Here is a 21,047-nt window from a genome sequence, read left to right as displayed (position 1 = left end):
GTCCCACGTAAATACTACATCCCCCACAATCCTCCAAATCTGAGCGTGGTAGATTTGAGCTTGTTGGTTTTGTCTACCGTTGTAGCAATAACGAGCGGGGCTCTATTCTGGCACCGTCTCGTCATTAGCAACGTAACACCGCCCGTCCCATCGTCTGTTCGGTTCCATGGAAAACATAGATCGTGACCGACTTGCTCAAACCAAACACTTGCTATGGTTCATCCGCTTAAAGGGCCAGGAGGCAGTCCCGTTACAGTTTGCTGAAACTGGACAACTTTAGCGCTCTTGTGGGACCGATCGCACCACAAAACCGAGAGATTCGAGCCTACCACATGAGCTGTGTCACAGACCAAACACGGATAACTGCAAACATACACATCACACTTCACCCTCGAAGGAATACGGAGCTGTCATCCTCGTCTCTTTAAGGTAAATTAAGTTTACAGTATTTACACCGTGGGTTTGTTTAATGCGTATGGTTTTAAAGTGACAAAAAAAAATATATATATATTTATTTAAAATTGTAATAATCAGTAAACAGTGTTAAGAATAAAACATCTGCTATGTTTACGACCAGGTTCACACCTTTACCCTAAAACACCTGTCACCCATGTTTCACAATCTTTCTATGTTTTTCTTCCACCCTGCCAAGTTGGAGTTGTTTCTCACTTGTCTACCATTCTAAAGAACAACCTTCTTTTACCTTACCTGGGATGTGTACACTAGACACTTGACACTTTGGGTGTCAACAGTAACATCACCAACATCTAGGAAACTATTGTAGTTGTTGCTCATTTTATACTTTAAGAACTATTCAATTCTACTAGTTATTTAATCGATGAAGTTTTCTCACTTTATAGTGTAAGTATTTCTTATATGCTCCTCTAGCTAATATTGAATTTGTGGTGTTATTCTTCTCTATAACTTTCTCATTCTAAACTTGAGATACATTTTTGCACATTAAGGCACTTTCTCACTGTGCTCATCTTCATTTCGCTTGTACTGCAAACCTGTGCCGGAACTCTTAGTCATGAAAATAGGCCAAGCACCGCATAGGAAATAAGATGAGCAACTTTTTTTTTCTTCCTCCAACCGTGCCCTGTCAAACAACAACTCCTCTAATGTTGTCACAACTGCACAAACTCAGCCGAGGCAGTGGTGGTTTTCTCACCAAGGCCCTGCAACCATTTCCTATGGAAAAAAAAAACTATTGCAGGTTTTCTTATCTGCACTCACTGTGGCTTCTTTTTTTTGTCTGGATGCAGAAATACACAGATGAGCTGTCAGCTGGCTGAGTTTAGATTGGTCAGCCACCAGCTTAAAGGAAAACACTTGCTGACGTACATTTATTTGCCCTTTCGTAATCTTTTTTTATTAAGTCGACGCGAAGCAGGGAAATTGTTCTTCTCTGCTCCCAGTCGGTGACGACACTAAGATTATCTCTCCAGTCGCATCCTTGCTGATTAAAAGTGTGCCGGTGCAGTATTAGCAGGATGCAAGTTTGCCGTAATTACTAATGTGCTCTGCTGACTTGTGTGCTGTGTCACAGAGAGATTTAGAAACTCAGCTGTTGGACATTGTGGAATGTTAGCGGTCAGATTAGTCTGCTGCTCCAGGATACTATAGCAATCAAGGGAATGACTCTGTGTGTGGCTACAGTTTGAGCTTGACGTCATATCTATTCCTGTGTTTTGGTGTGTTTTAGTTTTCATGCATGCAATGTCGTGCGGGGAATCCAACCAGCATCTAAACAATGGCACTGCTGGACGTCACAGTGGACACTGCTACACCGCGGATGTTAAAATGACTTTTTACATTGCATTTCCATTTTCCCAGGCGTTTAATCCGATCCTGAACCAAACACCACGTGGATCAATAGATCCAGCATCAGACCAATCGGATAATCCGAACAGGAACAACTGTGGCTATTGTACTATGAAAGTACTGTATGGTCTTTCCACCTACAGTCACATCTGGGCTCTGGGTTTTTAATTCCCATTAATCCCTCATGTGTTTCTATGCCTTGAGTATGATTTTAACTACATTCTAGATGTTGTTGTAAAGCAACTCCAGGAGCATGATTTTACCAAAAACGACAGAAAAAAATGATTTCGAGATTAAAGTTGGACTTGCTATCTTGAGTGTAAGCCAGGAGGAAACATTGCAAATTAGAACATCACAAAGTCAATATATACCCAAGCCAAGCTCAATTTATAGAATTATATGAAAACGTGTATCTAAGTTAGCCTTTTTCTAACAAAACCTTTTTTTTTTTAGTTATGCCGTTTACAATACAATATAGGAACCAATGACAGAACTTAAAACACAACTCATTAACACAACACAAACTCCCTGGCCTAATTTGGTGTTCAGAAAAGGACTCATACATTGCAAACCTCTGCCAATGGCCTCATTTCATGAGAATTATTATGTGACCTCTATGATTCAAGAATGTTGTTTCTTGGTTTCAAAAGAAATCTAAAATAATATTCTAGATCGGGACTCAAACACATGACTATACCATCAGTGAGAGAAGCTCTGTCTTAATCATGTTTTTGTACCATGTGTTAAAGCAATTCTTACCTAACTCTATACTCTGTCTTGTGAAATATATATATTAAATTTTTTTTAAATTATTATTATTATTTTGTATTTAAAGTTGCTTCGTGAATAAAGAGACCTTCAAAACCTTCCTTTATCAAGCTAGAACAACAGAAAACCACCAGAATCCGATCACTTATCAACCAACCCATTTCTAACCGATCCCAATAATTATATAAAAAATATATTTGAGTTATTCCACAAAACACATGATAAAAGTCACATAAAAGCAGAACATTGTATTTGTTATAGTTGCGTGTCCTTCAAAAGGAATCAACAAGAGGCAAAGTTCTTTATTTAGCCATTTTACATTCATCTGGTGTCCAACTGTCCGCTCAACATTTTTTGTAAAACACCAAGAAGTTACAAACACAATTTTTTTTCTTAGATTCCCTATGTCATGAAACAAAATGGTGATTATGTTATGTTTTCTAACTCCAAACATTTAAATCTCAAGGGTATTAATCGTGAAATCTCTTCTTTCTAATCTCAGTTTTTTCAGATAGTTTCCTCACCACCAAAGCCTGGCCAGTGACCATTAATATTGGAGATTAAACATTCTTAAAGAGAAATGCAGTGTTTACGGATAACAACAATCCACTCCAATCCCCTCCCCTGCTGGTGGTCATCGGTCACCAGCTGCCGCTTGCATTAATAAATTGTACTTGAAACACCAAATAATCCAAAAATACATTAACAAAAAAAAAAATTCAATAACTTGTCAATATTCAGGCCTAATTGTTTTTATTTATTCTATTTTGGGGTCTAGCTCATCTCAAGTGTTCTAGCGGCTCCTCCGTGCAGCAGGGCAGTGTGGCGCTGAGCTTCAGTGGGTCCCTGACAGTCCTGATAGCTTCTGACAGCTCACTCTCATCCCGGTCGGATCAATGAGGCTCAGTGCTCTTCATTAGAGGCATCAATGCAGCACGCATTCCCACAGGCGTCTAAAACAAAACCAGCCTGAATAGTGGTTTGAAGCTACAGTTTTCTTCCATTGTCACTCAATTGAACAACACAAATATTTTCTTAAGGGTCTCGAATATACTGTACTTGAATTAACGATTATACTTCATTTTGGGCAACATAAAACCTCAATATTCTATTTTCTACTATGAATCTTATTTTCTCTTGTCTTTATGTATGTCGTCTGGCACAATTACTAAAATATAATTGTGATAGTGTCCAAACTTACCATTTGGTTCCACCAATTCTATGTGGATTTGCAATAAGTCTCGCATCATGACCATGTTTTGAAGTTATTACTTCATAAAGTTCTCCCTGGTCTTCAATCTAAGCAAACGAGAGGTTATGAGAGCGCAGTCCACTGTGACGTAATAATGGTCTTCACTCGTCCTCCAGCCAGCGTTAATCAAGCCCTGCTTTGTTTATAGATCGAGTCCCATGGAGGGAGAGACTTCCGGGATAAGTGACGCATAGTGACAAACATTGATGCTTGACCAATCACAGCAGAGTGTGTGTGGCTATGGAAAACAAGATTTTATATCAAGAAAAATGAAGCATTTTCAGTGGGCGGGGCTTAAGCACATTTTCTGATGTAAATAGTTTAAAGAAAAGAGAGTTTTGTAGAAAAAAACTAGGTCCAAGATCAATTCAAGACACATTTAAAGCAACACATTATTTATACATACAGTATTTTTTATAGGCAGATGAATACTTTTTTTTCCAATTTATGTTTTAATGTTTCATTAAGAAATGAATACATTGAAGAAGCTACGAAATATGGAAGGAGTGACGGCCATAAAAAAAAATCATAACAAAGAAATGAACAAAGAAAATGTTAAATTGTTTATGATGCGCCAACTAAACAACAAGGTAGTTGCAACTACTTTTTTTCCAGGAGAATAAAAAAAAAAGAAAAAAAAGTCAAACTCTTTTGTCAACAATGTAACTCACAAACTAATTAAAAATGTGTTGCTTTAATTCTCTAAGAGTTTGAAATGGCCCCTGAGCGATCCTGCTCTTCCTAGCCTAACTGGCTGGTCTGCCTTGTTGTTTTTATTCCGTGAAAAAACAGGGAGGAAATGAGAAAGTCTCTGAAGAAGTTTGTGGTGTGTGTCGATGCAGGCTTCAGGGTTCATTGTAAACACAAGTATTGCATCAGTAAATGCTTGAAATGATGGCATCACACATATGAAATGCAAGGAGCAACAAAGAAAGCCACACATGGAGACAGAGGAGAGGGTCGACGGTCACAGAGGTTGTTGTCACGACGAGAGTCGCCACCGGGAGCCAATCCACGCTTTCATGTCGGCGTCTGCTTCTCGATTGGCTTCTTCACAGTTTACATAGCTAATCGCTCGCCAGCCCTTTTTTCGAGCCACCCCGGCCCACCTTTTTCAGTCGCACAGCAAATCACCAAACACACACACACACACACACACACACACACACACATGCGCACATATATTTACACATATCCTCACAGGCAGCCAGCCGTCACACCGGGAAACACTGTGTGTTTCAGTGTCTCTCTCTGGTCTGATCATCAATAATGCATGGCTTTGAGAGGATGAAAGAGTGTTTTGGCTGCAGGCACGTGTCTTTTATGGAGAAGGAGAGCGAGAAATAACTCGGGTGGTAGTTAGAACTCTACATCCATAGACAAAGTGAATGCTCCATCAACCCGGGTGTGTGTGAATTGACCATGAAGCTGAGGCTATATTTGAGCAAAGGCAGTTAACGCTCGAGCTTCTCCCAGAATGTGGTGAATGAGGAGAGTTGCATCAGCGTGTTGGATTTGGAGTAAAAAAACCTTTTGCTAAATGAGTGTTTGTGGCACAATAAAAAGCCGCCGTTGTGAAGGTCAGGAGTTTGATCAACAACAAGCTTCCAGACCCAGAAAATAATCATATATTTGAGTATTAATTTCAGCATTAATACCTTAATCCTTAACTCGCTTGTTGAGAGTTTATTAAAGATTTAGAAGATTTAGAACCGCTGACTTAAAGTCAAAGAGCAACGGATCAATACGAGTGAAATAAATGGACGCACACTTGAAACAATAACTATAAAGAACATTCTTAACATTGTAGAGCAAATGTTTTATTTAATTTATTTATATTGATTAAGTCAGAAAAAACTTTTACAGTCTGACTGGATTTTTTTAACCAAGGAAAAATGCTGAACAGAGAAAAAAGGACAAGTATATTGAGTAATGAATGGTTAAATTTAGCATTTCAAATGTTGAAACTTTGTTTAATTGAAATGCTGTTGTTTTTTAAGTATGATTAAATATTGGGGTTTTACAATTGAGTTGTGGAATTCAAACAATTGTAAAAGTAATGTGTATTTTGTACACATAGAGGTTTATATTATAATTCCATTAATACAAACATTTTTTCTAAATTCAATATTGTTTAAGTCGTAGGCTTTTGAATTCATTTAAAAAATCTTTGTATATATTCTAATATAATAAGTTTGAACATTTGAAATGTTAATTTCACACATTCAAAATTCTGATGACAATGATATACTTCCATTCAAATTTTCCAAATAAATATACTGTATATACATGTTTTTGTTTTATAGTTTGTATCAAAAGGTACTTAGACCTATATCAAAGAGCTCATTACATTACTACATAATAGTCAAATGAATAAAACAACTTCCAATTCTTCAAGCTTTATATTGTTGGTTTTACTCTTGTTTTAAAAAAATACTTGAAAATCATTTAATCATCTTACTATTAAATCACCAGTGATGTTTCGATTAAATGCCTTTTTAAACGATCTTCAGTGTTTTTACATGTTGAGTGACACAAGTAGAAGTCAGTGACAAATCCTTCAAAACTTCCTTGGATCCAGAATACCACCATCATCTGTTTATTGCCCCCATTCTGAACCGTTCCTGAATGTTTAATTGAAATCCATTTAGAACTTCCGTACTAAGAATATAAAGTTCAATCTTCATTGTAGGGTTATCATAAATACAAAAAAACATACTGTATAGATTTGATGGCTCAATGATTCGATTAATGGGTACAATCAAGAAATAACCTCTCTCCATCATAAACTGACTCTTGCTTTAGCCTTTTTTACCAATTCTATGGCTGTAAACTCACTGAGGCAGCAACAAGAAACCACCAGAGCTACGTCAATCTTGGATCAGTAGTATGTGTTTATGAGTTGTGTTTTAAGTTCCGTCATTGGCACTTTTTTCCAGGTCTCTGCAAAACTGACAAACAAAAGTGACCTGGATTCACTTGGCCATCTGTGTACAGACATAATATTTAAGCTCAATAAAAGTGTGAGCAGGAGAGTCAGCAGCCAGTCATTCATCTTTACAGTTTGCTTTACTGTTACAGTGAGTTGGTGTTTGAATATGAGGATCCTCCTGCACACTATCTAGGAAGTGAACCTCTTAGGAAAGTCATTTTAGCTGCTCTTAAACAATAGAATAATTAACCGGGGTTCCGGTCTAACAAAAAAAGAAATAAATCTGGCATTAACTCAAATGAATTTGAAGGATCAAATGTCCAGCGATAACTTTCGAGCAGCTCCGGCTTTATCCACTGCCACTCCGTGCCACCTTGAATTTGACAAACTAACTCTGTCGCTGAGAAAATCAGGTCACTTTTGGATTTAGAAACCAACAAAGAGGAAAACGGAGTTCAAGAGAGGGCAGTGATAAATGAATGCTGGGCACTGCCATGCAAAATAAATTCAAAGCATTTTATTAACTTGTAATCCATTTTCATAATGAAAAAAACTGTTTGTTATGGATAATGTCTGACTAATTTTATTCATGTCAGTTTTTGAATAAAGACATTTTAAATTAATGAATTCTTTCCAAACCTGGGGTGGAGTTGCAGGGATGTTGTGAGATGGCAGGTTTGGCCCTGCACATGTAAATATTTGAAGGTGTTTTATGAACTCAAAACAACAACTTTGAGCTGGAAGTAATGACCTCTCATTCTTAGAGCTTTTGCCTCCAGGCACAGTTGGCTGAGCAAGATCAAGGAAACGTCAGGAAACCTTTGTTTATCTTGATAGACGGGACAGAAAGTGGAAGAAACAACATTGTGTTGGGTTAAATCAGAGCTTTCAACACAATATATCCTTCTTTTTTGTATAATTGTTTTTAAAGTGTGTAGCATTTAACCAACATATTGATTTATTCTAATTGCTGTCATTGATTAAAAATCGTAATCCGATGAAATACTTGCTCAACAAAACAACAAACAACCAAATATTGTAGTTCATTTTTCATTGAGATCAGTCATGAAGATGGAGTGTTTTAATCGTTAACTTTGCCAGCCATAATAGATGTGTGGTTATTTAAAATATTTAAAGAGAAACATCTTAGAGTTGCCTCGTGTATCTCATAGAAGTGATGTGTTAGTAGATGGTGTTTCATAGTTTCAATAGCTATTAAATGGCTTATTGTTGTCACTATTTCCATATAATGAAAGAGAGAACTAGATTCTGGACAAAATAACAAATGACTATATGCAGGTTATTATTAAGCTCTTTATTTTTTCCTGGCTTCAAAAATAATTTTTGCAGAACTTGCTATCGTTGCGGTCGTTGCTTAGCGAGTTCCCCTAAAAGCAGATCTATTTAAGAATCTTCCGTTCCATCGACTCACTCTGCCCCGAAGCTTGTTGACGTAAATTCTGTGAATAACTGTTCAACTTCAAAGTCTGACCGTGGGATAGTTACATCTTTTAACTGTCTTCTAGCAAGCGTTCCAGATGAATCTAGTGAGCGTTTCAAGATGTCCCTGCAACACTTGGCTGATATTTTGGCTGATGTATCACCTCGTTTGTGAATAAGTGAAGCGGCATCTTCACCTTAGTTCGTCTAACTGCTAATCTTGGAATTGTCCATGTAAATAGGATTGCACTGCTCTTGATGAAATGTTATAAAAACAACTTGAATGTAATGTGTATGCGAGTGTGTGGTCGGGCACTTTGATGCTTCTCAGCTACCACTTGGTTCCATCTTCCTTTGAAGTTCACATAGTTACGAATATAACTTCCAACCTAGCTAATTTTCGAACATACACACCGAATATGAGGAGGATTATGATTTCTCCACCGACCCACTCGGGACGTACATGTGCTGAGGTTTGATAAGTCTCTGGCATCAAACGGCCACTCGGGCAGTGGTATTTTAGGTCAGGTCCTAGCATGTTCCTCTTAGATGTTACAGTATCATTGAAGAAACCAATAAGGAGTCTGATGCAGCGTGACGGTTGGAAGTCAGCGCACCAACATGGAAAGACCATCTTATGGTTATCAGCTACTTGGTGGTGTTGTCGGTTTTGGGTTAGCATACATCCATGTTAACATGTCTATTACTAAGAGTTATGATGGCCTACATTAGAGAACCTATCTTAGATCTTTAGATTATATATAGAGCTATCGAACTAAAAAAACAGTTAAAACATGGTTGTTTTTTTGGGAGCTTTCACATATTAAAAAAAAGATAATGAATATAATAAAGATAATGTTTGAACTCTTACCTTGCGCTGAGCAAAATCAATTACAAATAAGTACACAAAAAATATGAAAAATTAAAAATGTTTAATATGTTATTTTATTGATACTATTTATTCTTATGATGCCTGCACATTGGTGAAGACGTGTCACACCAGCGTCCTACAGTGGGACCTCTCCCAGCACAATAATTATAATTAATATGCAATATACCAATAGTTTAAGGATGAGTCCAAAATAATAATAAAAAAAAAACTAATTTACTCCTAATAAATAAACTCTACAGAATATATGTGTAACCCGGAGCCCAGGGGCTGAAACTGAAATGTTTGTCCTTTAATTTGTCCTTCTAGAAAATTAATAATAATATATACATGTAAAATATAAAACTAGAACAAGAGCTACAAATGCAATTGTACACTAATTATACCACTAGTGTTTCTGCTTTCTAAGAAAAGAAAGAAATGTGGCTGAAGAACAGATGTGCTCGACTTTTCAAAGGGGAAAAAAAAGCCTGTTGTTAGTGACGTAGACTTAATTTTCGAGGACATCTTACAATAATGAATGTATTTTTTTGGCCACAAGCTTTAAAAAAATCTTAAATGAAATTTAACAAGTAGAAAAATAATATTACATTTGGAATGACACAGTTACTGTATGTCTGATTTTTTGCGATTTCTTTCAGAATCAGAATATACTTTTTTCCTTTTTCAGAGTTCATCCCATTGTTTGTCCATCTTTTAACGGACATCCTATCAATCATTTCTGTTAAATAAATAAATGTGTTTCTATCCCCATTGTTGAATTCACCAATGTCTGAGTATTTTTTTTTTTTTTATTGTTAAGCGCTTTGTGACCCTGGTCTAGAAAAGCGCTCTATAAATATAAATGACTTACTTAGAATCATAAAAGAGCATCTGTTAGTCAAGTGTAGTTATGGGTAGTGTACATAATGTAGGTGCGTTACGTAACCTGTCACATGGAAGCTCCACGACGCATCTGTTCAATAGCAAACATATGTCCATGCGTGTGGGTCAATGAATTAATCAATCTCCAGGACTGGTCATCTATAAATGGATGCAAGTCTTTTTTTTTTTTTTAGTCCTGCTTTTTTTCTCCTGCTGCGTTTCTCAAAAATGTTCCCCACTTTCATTCAGAGTCTGGGGGATGCACTCACAACTCTGTTTCCTCTGTAGAACATGTCGGGAGAAGGTGGGGTCAGCATGGGTTCAGAGTGGAGGGAGGAGGGAGAGATAATTTCAGTCGGTGGGATTAACCAACTGTGTGTTGGTGCTGATGAGAGAGGGGGAAGTGTGAGTGTTTCACGCAAACTCCAGACACACTCGTGCCTAGTTTTAGTGTATTTTTTTCTTTTGCCAAATTGCATCAATCTGTTCTGGTTATGTTACTAAAATTCATCAAGCGACAAAGCAGGTGAAAGCATGACTTCACTTAGAGTTGGAAACGGGTTCAGCGAAGAGCGATAATCTGACTGGTTTTTCCTTTTCAGGTTCATCTGCCGAGTTAAATCCAGTGAGTGATCCTGACGTCTCTCAAATCAGGACCATGGTGAGTTGCTGCTCTCGTCGCTCCTCTCCCTACGTCGCTTCTGCTTTCACGCACAAGTACATGCTATCTCCACTTTGCACGTCTTCCCCGCACTCTCCCATGCACACACACACACACACACACAAAGTGTGAAGGAACAAGCTCAGACAGACACACAAATCACATTTTCCACAGACTTTTTTAGAGTCTCTTTTGTGCCTCTCCTCCATTTTCCCCTGTGCATTGTTGATACCAAACCATAATCTCATGTGTTCTCATCCAAAATTGGAATCTATTATTGTCTCTAATCACCCAGAGCCTGTGACTGTGTGCACTCCACCATATGGACCACTCCATGTGTATGACTGTGTCCTCCTCAACGCCATCTGAGCAACTCAAACACAGTCTGGTGTTTCCTTTTCAGTGCTACAAACGGCTTTTTTGGGAGTGAAACGGTTACACGACACCCGTTTTCTGACCTTTATTCACAGTCTGTTTTTGAAGTTCCTCATTGTTCTGCTGCAGAACTCTGGCCATTGCGGTTTCTCGGTAAAGTGTCCTTCCTTATATTCACTGATATTGGGTTGTGTTTGTTGATGGGGTACACAACTAATCAATAATCTGACCATTCTCCTTATCCTTGTCTTCATGAGTAATGTGATGTTCACCGGACACAATAAAAGCAACAAAATCTCCACCATGTTTCTAAGAATACAGTAGATATTTCAAAGGTCGTAACAGCTACCTTGTAAGTTTAATGCAGCACATGGTGCTATTGAAGCAATTAATATAAAACACACAACAACAGTTTAATGGTTAAAACAAAAGTTCCTAAACATAACGCACACATTTTTTTTTTAAAGAAAAGATGTTTAGTGACAGTGCTTATTCCTTAAATTGTTCTCGATAATGTGTTGAACTGGATCAAGATATTACTGCTTTTACTTCAAACTTCCAAATAAGACAACTCCTTGTATTATGTCGGTGTTCCTATTTTGGCCTCCACTCATCAAATGTAAGTAAGTAAGTAATTTTTATTTATATAGCGCTTTTCCAGACCAGGGTCACAACTTTTATCAGATTTCATGCAACCCACATCATCTGTTATCTAAAGTTTTTCTTTATTTCTTTTAAAGTAAGATAACTAGATTTACAAGAAATTGAAAATCAAATGCCAAGATCATTTTACATACTTGTGGAGAAGTTTTGTGCTAACCAATGCCAGTTTCATTCAAATTTTGAGTAGGTTAATGATGTTCCTCTTCATATATTTAAAATCATTTATTCATTCAATGTCAGGTTAAGAAAATGTATCATCACACATTTGAAGCCCATTCAATCTGTCTCTCTGTGAAAATATTGGTAGACCATGTATTAAACCAAGTCTGTCACACATTTAATGTATCGACCAATCACATTGTTTGATATTATTCTTGTTATTAAACGTTTAAATGCAACTTTACGATGGCTGTGACAAAGTCCACCTTCTTGTGACACAAAGTGACCGAAAGCTAATCCAGGAAACCACCTGAACAGATGTGTATTTCAAAACAAATGTCCCTACTTTCAGAATAGACATTGTTTAAAAAAAAGGCAGTTTACAGTCGACTAAATGCAAAAATATAGAGAAAATATATTTGAGAAATGTTTTATTTATTACATTTTACTGAAACATTAACTTGTTGTTTCATTCTCATTATTAATACCTTTAATTCTCCCATTTTCTACGCTTTAAAGATTTCCTGGCTTTTATTCCCCAAACAGTTAATCGGAACTGAAAACCGAGTATAAACGCCCGTTGGCTTAAAATTGAACTTTAATAATTCAATCTTTAACGAAATGATAAAGTGGGCCACTTGCCTACAGAAAAAAACATTTTGGAGGGTTCACTACGCTCAACAAAGGACTCATGTGAATAATAAAACTATAGTTTGTGTACGCATGAACACGGGTATTACAACAACTAGACCTCTTGATGATATCTACTTACGGATTTCACAACCAGCTCCTATTACCTGGAATGGACCTAAACTGAGAGAATCCTTTTGATATAGAAATACAATACAAATGGATCAAATGCAGACAAACTAAGTCAAAAGTTTTAAAGTCTAGTTTCAGATGCCAGTTTCTTGGAAATCCATTTCAATGGAGCCAAAATGTAAATAATGAATGTACAAGAAGTGTAACACAGAGCTCGTAACCTGAGTTAAGGAGTGTGATAAAGTCTAAAGAGTATCCTGCATGAACATATTAATGCAGCGGCGCTCATGTGCTTGAAATTAACATGGGTTTGTCCATTAACTTTATTTTGAATCTTTGTACACTTCTCTTTTCTTCTCTTTTTAAAATAGTTATAAAAATTGTTGGAGGGAAATCATCTAAAAAAAACTTAAAACAGGTTTTTTTTTTACAGCGTCCTACACTCCCCTTTAAGTATAATAGACGGAGAGACTCTTTTGTAAACAAACCGTTCAGCTTCAAGAGAATTCAGACAGGATATGACAGTAGATGCTGTGGTCAAAGTCTTTCCTGTTTAACTTGACGCATTCTTCACACAGAATATTGTCCTTTATCACACATTAGATGTGTTGATAGGAATGCTTCTCCTTTTTAATGTTATTTTTTTTCCGATCATCTTCGTCAAAAAAGAGGAGAAACAAAAACCACACATCACCCACCCTGCTGTAAGTGTTCCTCAATATTTATTTAATATTTAAGACTTTTTGGCACGTTTTCATGGCACTTCAATCATGTTTACTTTGAAATGAAGGGTTTGAAATTAACATGCTACCTTCCATTTTAATTTAGTGTCGGTGCTTGTTTGAACCAATGATATTTTAATCTTAAAATCTTTGTCATCTTTGTCAAAAACTACAGGTGACGCTAAATGAACAGGATATATGAAAATAAATGGAACCAAGTACAAGCCAGCTTTGCTGAGTTGCAGCACTTGCCTCTGGCGTCTTCCAGTGTGACCTGTCTTTCTTGATTTCCTAAACTGACAGGTTCACTTGTATGCCACTAAACCACCACTACACCTTTCTTTTCCCGCTGTTAACACACATCCAAATAGGTTAGCTTACAAAATCGTCAATCTTTCACTCCCAGGGAGCTTTTGTCTTCCCTCATCACTCACAGGATCATCACAAAAACACTTGAAGGTGCCAGTGACTTTGTTTGAGAGATTTTGACGTCAACCGAAGAATTTTGTTTATGCAGCTGAGGTGTCACTGTGCTTAGATTGTGTCAAACTCAGTCATAATGGTCTGTTTGATGGAAATTATTTAACATTAATATGTAACAACAAACGCCAACCTAAGCCTGAATTTTAGTCTTTGGTTTGTTTTTGTCTGTGTGACGACTTGTATACGGCTTTAAGGCGGAAAAAGATAACATGGATTGAGGGAGATGTGTTACATATAATAATTCAAAAATATATATCACTTAAATAACTGCAATTACTCCAAATCAGTGATCTGATCCAGCCTTACACCCCAGCTCGGGCTCTGAGGTCTGTGGATCAGAATCTACTGATGGTTCCTCGCACACGGCTCAGGACCAGAGGAGAGAAATCCGTCCAGACTGTTGCTCCTAAGCTTTGGAACGATCTTCCTCTCTCTCTGTGTTTGATGGATCTACTGACTCCTTCAAGAAACGTCTTAAGACACTTTTATTTGGCCTTTTCTTAATTATCTTGGGGCTGTTAAGTTTGTCACTCTGTAAAAATATGTACAAAATTAAAAACAGTCACTTTTTTTCACTTCATAATCATTATTTTATTTAGTAAATTGACTCCAAGCTTTTTACTTTTGTTGAAAAAAAAAAACAGGCACCAGCAGGGCACTCTGATGATACGTTTGTTAGCATAGTTAGCTGTTTGTGCTAAATATTGGATCAAAGATTTCACTTTAGATTTCCTTTTTTTTTAACTGTAAAAGTATTCTTGGTTGTCTCTTTAGTTTCTGTCAAACTAGTTTCTAGTTTCATCCTGAATTAGGTTCCACGACCGGTGTTGGCTCAAACGATTATGATGTGTTGACTTTTGTTAGCATGTGTGCCGAAGTGCTTACAGAAAACGCTGCGCTACCATGTGTCTGGTGGAAAGTTTGATCTCCGCTTATGTAAGTGGGTCAATGCAGCAGAGAGCCGGGTGTAGCTCGGTCATGTTGGCTCAGGTGGAGAAATGGAAGCGGCTTCTATTTTTGGTGTTCTTTTTTGTTTCATTCTCCACACTTTTTTTGTTTCCTATAAGAGTTTTGAAAGTAGCATCAGTCCAAAGGTCTCGGCAAATACAGAAACTACAGATGCCTCTTCCTTGTTTCAGATGATGGCCCGGCTCCAGTCTCACCTGCCGTGCACTCACCTGATCTCCACCCAACTTTGCTGAGAGGACCAGCAAGAAGAATAATGCTGTCCAATACGTGGAGACGTTCTGTCGGGCAGTCCAGTCCGTCACCCACCCTGAACAACAGGGCGGTGACGGTATGCGGGGTCCCTAGTGGGACCGTGGTCCTGGAGGCCCAGTACGACTACAACTACCGCGGCGCTGATGGAAGACAAGTCTGCATTAGAGAAGGAGAGAGATTCATTCTCCTGAAGAAGACCAATGCTGACTGGTGGCAGGTGAGAATATATTATTACTATTATTATTATTTGCTTATTTATTTAACTCAATGTCCAAAATTGCAAGTATAAACAAATATTTGACAGTTAAATTACAACAACAATAATTGTAAATAAAGCGTAAATATAAAATAAACATAGATATGGAAGATAATCTGACACAAGCGTTTTTACTATTGCATTTATTTACTTTGCATACAACTAATTCCTTTGATGATTGATTAAAAACGGATAATCGTTGTTAACTTAAACAATGAACACCAAACTCTCAGTTGTGTTTATTTCCCACAGCTCTTTGTTTATAAATAGATGCATCCAAAAGTGCCTCACATAAAAACAACAAAACACCCACATTGTCCACTCCGGCTATTTCCGACACTTGCAGTTTCTGTGAAAGCTTCCGCCCTCCTCCATCAAGTCTTGAATCATTCAGGAACGTTTCTTAAAAAAGAAAACAAGAAGCAGGACGATATGTGGTAGAATTTCAGAGGCCATGGAGACTAAGCGCCAAAAATACTTCTTGATGGCCACTAAACGTCCGGTTAAAACAAATCATAATTAAAGAAGAGTTTAGAATTTCTTATTATAATATAATGAAAATTAAGATTAAGACAATTTTATTTCCAAATTGTCTTTCATCCTTAAATTAGTAGAGTAATCTTTCCAGTTGGAAATGAACACTGATGGAAAAAAGTTAGAAAAATATTGTATTGATTATTTAATTGAAGCTAAACATTTTAAATTTTGCGGGGACATTGTAGCAAATGATGAATTTATAAATAAAAGAAAACTTCATTTTTAGGTTTACTTTGACGTCTTATTACAATTTACTAATTTTGCTAATTATTCTCATTTAATTTTCTTTTTTTAAATTTTCATTCGTTTGTCTTAGTTAAACTTAATCTGAATTTATTGAATAATACATTTCTATCTACCTTTTTTGAGAATGGAATAATGCAAAACAAAATAATTTTTATATAGGAATAATCATTTTTCATGCATTAATATTTAATTTGTATTTTCTTTTTCTTTACAATATTTACATGCATTGATGTTGATAGTTTTTTTTTTATTTACTCTTAACTACAAATGCAGTTGTGGCCTTGAGTTTGACATGTATTTAAAGATAATATTCAGTTTAATGTTAAACCTATTTTCATATTAGTCATACAGATATTGTTTTTGTCATTTAAATATTTTATTTTATTCATGACAAATAAAATAATATTTGTTACCACAAATATTATCTCCACTTTTTATTTAAATGATTTAACCGTCTTTCTTCATTTTAAGGTGAGACGGATAGGAGCAGCAAGTAAAACAAAGCCACTGTACGTACCTGCCAGTTATGTGACAGAAGTGCCGATCGCACCGATGCCCTCTTCTCAGCGCATGATCTTGTCCACCTCCCTCAACTCAAACTTCAGAACACCGCCAAAAGTATCGCTCACCCCAAGTCCGATGGTCCTGGCGCAGAATAATCAGCGCCAAGGTATGTTGTAAAAGCGAAGGGATGGGTTACCATTTCATGTAAGAAGTAAAAGTTGTATCATTTTTTTTCACAGGGAATAAACTCTTTTGCCGCTCCATGGAGAACCTAAACTCCAACAGTGCCTACCACAGGCAGGAAAACAACACCAACAATGGTGGCGACCATTTTTCCGCAATGCCGCTCTCTGGGTTCAACGCCATTGCCAAAGATTCCTCTTCGGGTCACCTCGCCGTTCCAGGGTCTTCAGTCGGTGGCGCAGGTCAATCGCCGAACCCCAGAGTGGTGCCCATGATCACACGCAGCCAGAGTTCCAGCAACCTTCCTGAAAACATAATGGAGAACCCGTATGATGAAGTGGGCGGAGGCATTAGCACCCGAGCGAATCATAGGACACCGAGGAAGTCCAGCAGCCAGTGGGACATGGTGGGGTCTGCCTGCAAGAAAAACCACCTGCAGGTAGGAAGAGATTATGACCACTTGATTGATCCATGTCGCTTCAGTGTTCCACTTTCTATCCCTAACAGTACCACCTACTTTCTGCTGCCATTCTCTTACGACTCTCTGCCATATGCACAAGGAATAGAGAGTTTGATATTCTTCAAATACATGTCAGATCTCATGAATTAATTTGGCGTTCCATTTCTTAAAGGAAGATCAAAAAGCAACTTGAAATGAAACGATAAAATCTGGAACAATCCCAGATACAGTCACTGACGTGTTCTTTGATTAACTTCTGTACTTGACCTGAATAAATTCTGCAGTGCTGCAATCAAGTTCCTATTGTCATGACGACAGCGCATCACCGCGTTACATCAGAGATTATATAAGGCAACAGGAAGGGAAGTAAAGGTTCTTCATATCCCACTCCTGTGTCTAAACTAGTTGGAGGCTCTAAAGCTGCTTGCTAGAAGAAAAAAAAAAATTGGCAGCACTTTTTGTGTCAGTCTGTCTATGGAACGTCATTAATACCTTTGGGACGGATTATCTCCGCCATTTTCGGGTCTTAATTCCATCAGCTAGACATAATTTGTGCACTATTGCAGTTATGTTGGATGCAAAGTAAAAGAAGAAAATATCAATGGGAAATTATATATATACGGTATTAGATGGATAAGGTTGATAAACGGTAAATATGGAAGTCATTTTTTCTCATTGGCATTACAATGAGTTGTAAAAGAAACTGACAAACATGTTGAACAATACAGCGATAGAAACCGGGGAAACTACTTCCTAAGACATCAAGATAAAAAGGACCCAGGCAATTCAGACAGCAATAGTCATTTATTCATTTATCCTTTTTCTAACCCTGAATCTCTTCTTGGGGTTGGAGAGGGCCTGGAGTCTATCCCAGCTACTTTGGGTGAGATGCAAGACCTTGAACATGTCACAAGCTTGGAAAAAAGTGTACATTATAAGGTTATTAAAATACATTAAATACATCAAAATACAACAAAGTAATGTTAATAGGAAAAAACTCTACCAAACCGCTCACTTGCGACCATATTGGTAAACAATTTTATCCTACATTAAAGCTTAATGATGACTGGCTGTTAGTCTCCAATGAGATCATTAGTTGCAGATTTTTAAGAACACTCATTCATTGAAGTGGTGTCGAAATATCTGAGATTCCCGCTCAACAGGTCACAAACAATCTTCTTTAGAAACTCCAAAACAATTCGGAATACTTAGTTTGGAGACTTTTTTTAGACTCGATCTTGTGATGTTATTTGGAAATTGTCCTGAGAACAGCACAGTGAAATAGTGCTCTTTCAACATAAAGTGTCAAATCCTTCAGCATGTTCCTTGATCCGGAAGGTGACGGAAAATCCCCAACCTTTTTTTTCAGCTGGTCCCATTGAAATTTCAGAAAATATTGAGGTAATGACTTATACAATTGTAAAGTTGGAATCTGAAAACCTCTGCTTTGGGACCAATTATAAATCTTGTATAAAGCTTGGATGTGACACAGCAACAGATAAAAACTGCTCATCATGGTGACCTCATATCTCAAAACAGATGCCAGCCACATAATCCAGTGGTGGCAGCCACACAGCGATATGTCGATAATGATGGTTTGAATAAAGAATTTAACTGAGATGTTTGCACATGACAGAGAGCAACTACTGGGCCAGAAACCTCCTACATCAGTGAACCCTTTGCTTGTTCCAGTCCATTCTACTGGAGGAGCCACAGAGAAGTAACTATACAGATCGTCATGCATGCAAAATAAAACTCTATATTTACTAACAATGTCTGTGCATGCGTCTAAAACATGTGAAGCATCCTGAATAATTGATAATGGATGACCATCTTTTCTAACACGAGGTCAACAATCCATATTGACCAGCACTGGCGGTGTGTTATATAACAGGGTTGAACCAGCTGACCACTCAATCAGGGAATTCATGTCATTGCTATTTTTCATGGAGAGATGATCTTCAGTACAAGTTCCCTCCAATTAATTTCGCAGGATTTGTCTATTTCATGACTTGTTGGATTGGACGAAGAACACGCCTCTCAATAACCCCCCTTAATCCAACATCAGGAGTAGAAGAGGATTTTGTATGGCGTCTTGTCCTCCACATTCACAGCCCTATTTTGAAATCAACGACATCCTTGAGTTGGACTTGAAGATGTTGCTTATTCTAGTATCCAAATGGTTCTCTTGAAGGTGCTGTCGTTTTTCATCCTTTATTGGGTTGTGAGGCAGCAGCATCTTATTAAAAAGTACATTGATGAACGAGGGCATAAAATGAAAAGACCTTTAAAATATAAGGCTAACTAAAGGACATTATGATAAAGTATATGACATATCTATCACATAATATTGTTCCCCAGATTACAGTCCTCATAAGTTTAGAATTAAATAGGCAGGCTTGGGGCCACCACTCATCGTAAATGGCCCTTTAGGGCAGGGGTGGCCCATTGAATTTTTAATTTAACCACCTTGTACTCTTGTTCTGTGGCGTGCAACAAGTAAACAAAAGATAGCACAAAGAAACATTTTAAGTCTTAAAATAATTATGTTCAAAACATGTTATCATAATATAAATGTGCGTAATAAGTAATAAAAATAAAATAATTTTAAAAATCTACATAACAAATTCTAGTTTTACACAGGAATTCAAAAATTCCATTAGACTTTGGATCCCACAGGAGCATATAAGTGAGTCTCTTTTCATGACAGTTTTTTTCCAAATTAATCTCCTATTAGAGCGACAAACCATAGTTGCATTTCTTTCACTACATTATTCTTCTTTTTTTTCCTTTGGGCTGCTCTCTTCAAGGGTCGCCACAGCGAATCAACCTCCTCCATCTAACACTGTTCTCTCTCACACCAACCAACTTCATGTCCTCTTTCACTCCATCCATAAACCTTCTCTTTGGTCTTCCTCTAGACCTTTGAACCCCAGCATTCTTCTACCAATATACTCACTATCTGTTCTCTGTACATGACCATCTCATTCTCTCTGACCTTATCTCCAAAACATGTAACATGTTCCTTTCATTGACTCATTCCTGATCTATCTTCGTCACTTTCAAAGAGAAGCTCAACATCTTCATCTCTGCTACCTCCAGCTCTGCTTCCTGCCTTTTCCTCAGTGTCTGTAGACCATACAGTATCACTGCTCTCTCCACTGTCTTGTATATCTTTATTTTAATTCTGGCTGATACTCTTTTATCACACATTATACATGACACTTTTCTCCACCCATTCCACCCAGCTTGAAGCCGTTTCTTCACCTCTTTTCCTCAATCTCCCTTGTCTTGGACTGTTGACCCTAAATACTTAAAATCCTCCACCTTCTTCATCTTCACTCCCTGTAGCCTCATGTTTCCACTTCGGTTCCTCTCATTCACACACATATATTCTGTCTTGCTGCAACTAACCTTCATTCCTCTCCTTAGAGCATATCTCCTATCCTGATTTTCCTCCACCTGCTCTCAGCTCTCACCACAGATCACAATGTCATCTGAAAACATCATCGTCCATAGAGATTCCTGTCTAACCTCGTCTATCACTCTGTCCATCACCACCGCAAACAATATGGGACTCAGGGACCCTCATGTAGTCCCATCTCCACCTTGAACTTCTCTGTCACACCTACAGCGCAGCTTGCACCAGTCCAACATACATGTCCTGCACCAGTCCAACATACATGTCCTGCACCAGTCCAACATACATGTCCTGCACCAGTCCAACATACATGTCCTGCACCAGTCCAACATACTTCTCTGCCACTCCAGACTTCCTTATACAGTAACATAGTTCCACTCTCTGCATACCTGTCATAGGCTTTTTCCAAATCTACAAAGACACAA

The 21,047-nt window shown here is 37.5% G+C and overlaps 1 protein-coding gene across 4 annotated transcripts in view; it reads left to right on the top strand.

The window, feature by feature from the left end:
- The first annotated feature begins 243 nt into the window (after nucleotides 1-243).
- The window catches only part of arhgap9 (Rho GTPase activating protein 9), a 42,623-nt gene continuing 21,819 nt past the window's right edge, over nucleotides 244-21,047 (top strand). For 2 of the 4 annotated variants that reach the window (XM_087801856.1, XM_087801855.1), the window contains exons 1-6: nucleotides 244-429; nucleotides 10,572-10,630; nucleotides 14,934-15,232; nucleotides 16,526-16,724; nucleotides 16,798-17,180; nucleotides 18,838-18,921. In XM_087801856.1, the coding sequence (XP_087657982.1) occupies nucleotides 15,017-15,232; nucleotides 16,526-16,724; nucleotides 16,798-17,180; nucleotides 18,838-18,921 (882 nt within the window). In that variant the 5' untranslated portion in view covers nucleotides 244-429; nucleotides 10,572-10,630; nucleotides 14,934-15,016. Of the gene's footprint in view, nucleotides 430-10,571; nucleotides 10,631-13,275; nucleotides 13,294-14,933; nucleotides 15,233-16,525; nucleotides 16,725-16,797; nucleotides 17,181-18,837; nucleotides 18,922-21,047 lie in introns of those variants that run through there. The other 2 variants (XM_087801857.1, XM_087801854.1) reach the window with 2 other exon arrangements.

The sequence above is a fragment of the Callionymus lyra genome, chromosome 10 (assembly GCF_982586985.1).
Source record: "Callionymus lyra chromosome 10, fCalLyr1.hap1.1, whole genome shotgun sequence".
Taxonomy (NCBI): Eukaryota; Metazoa; Chordata; class Actinopteri; order Syngnathiformes; family Callionymidae; genus Callionymus; species Callionymus lyra.
Note: the sequence above shows the minus strand (reverse complement) of the source record. Positions and strands in the feature narration are given on the sequence as shown.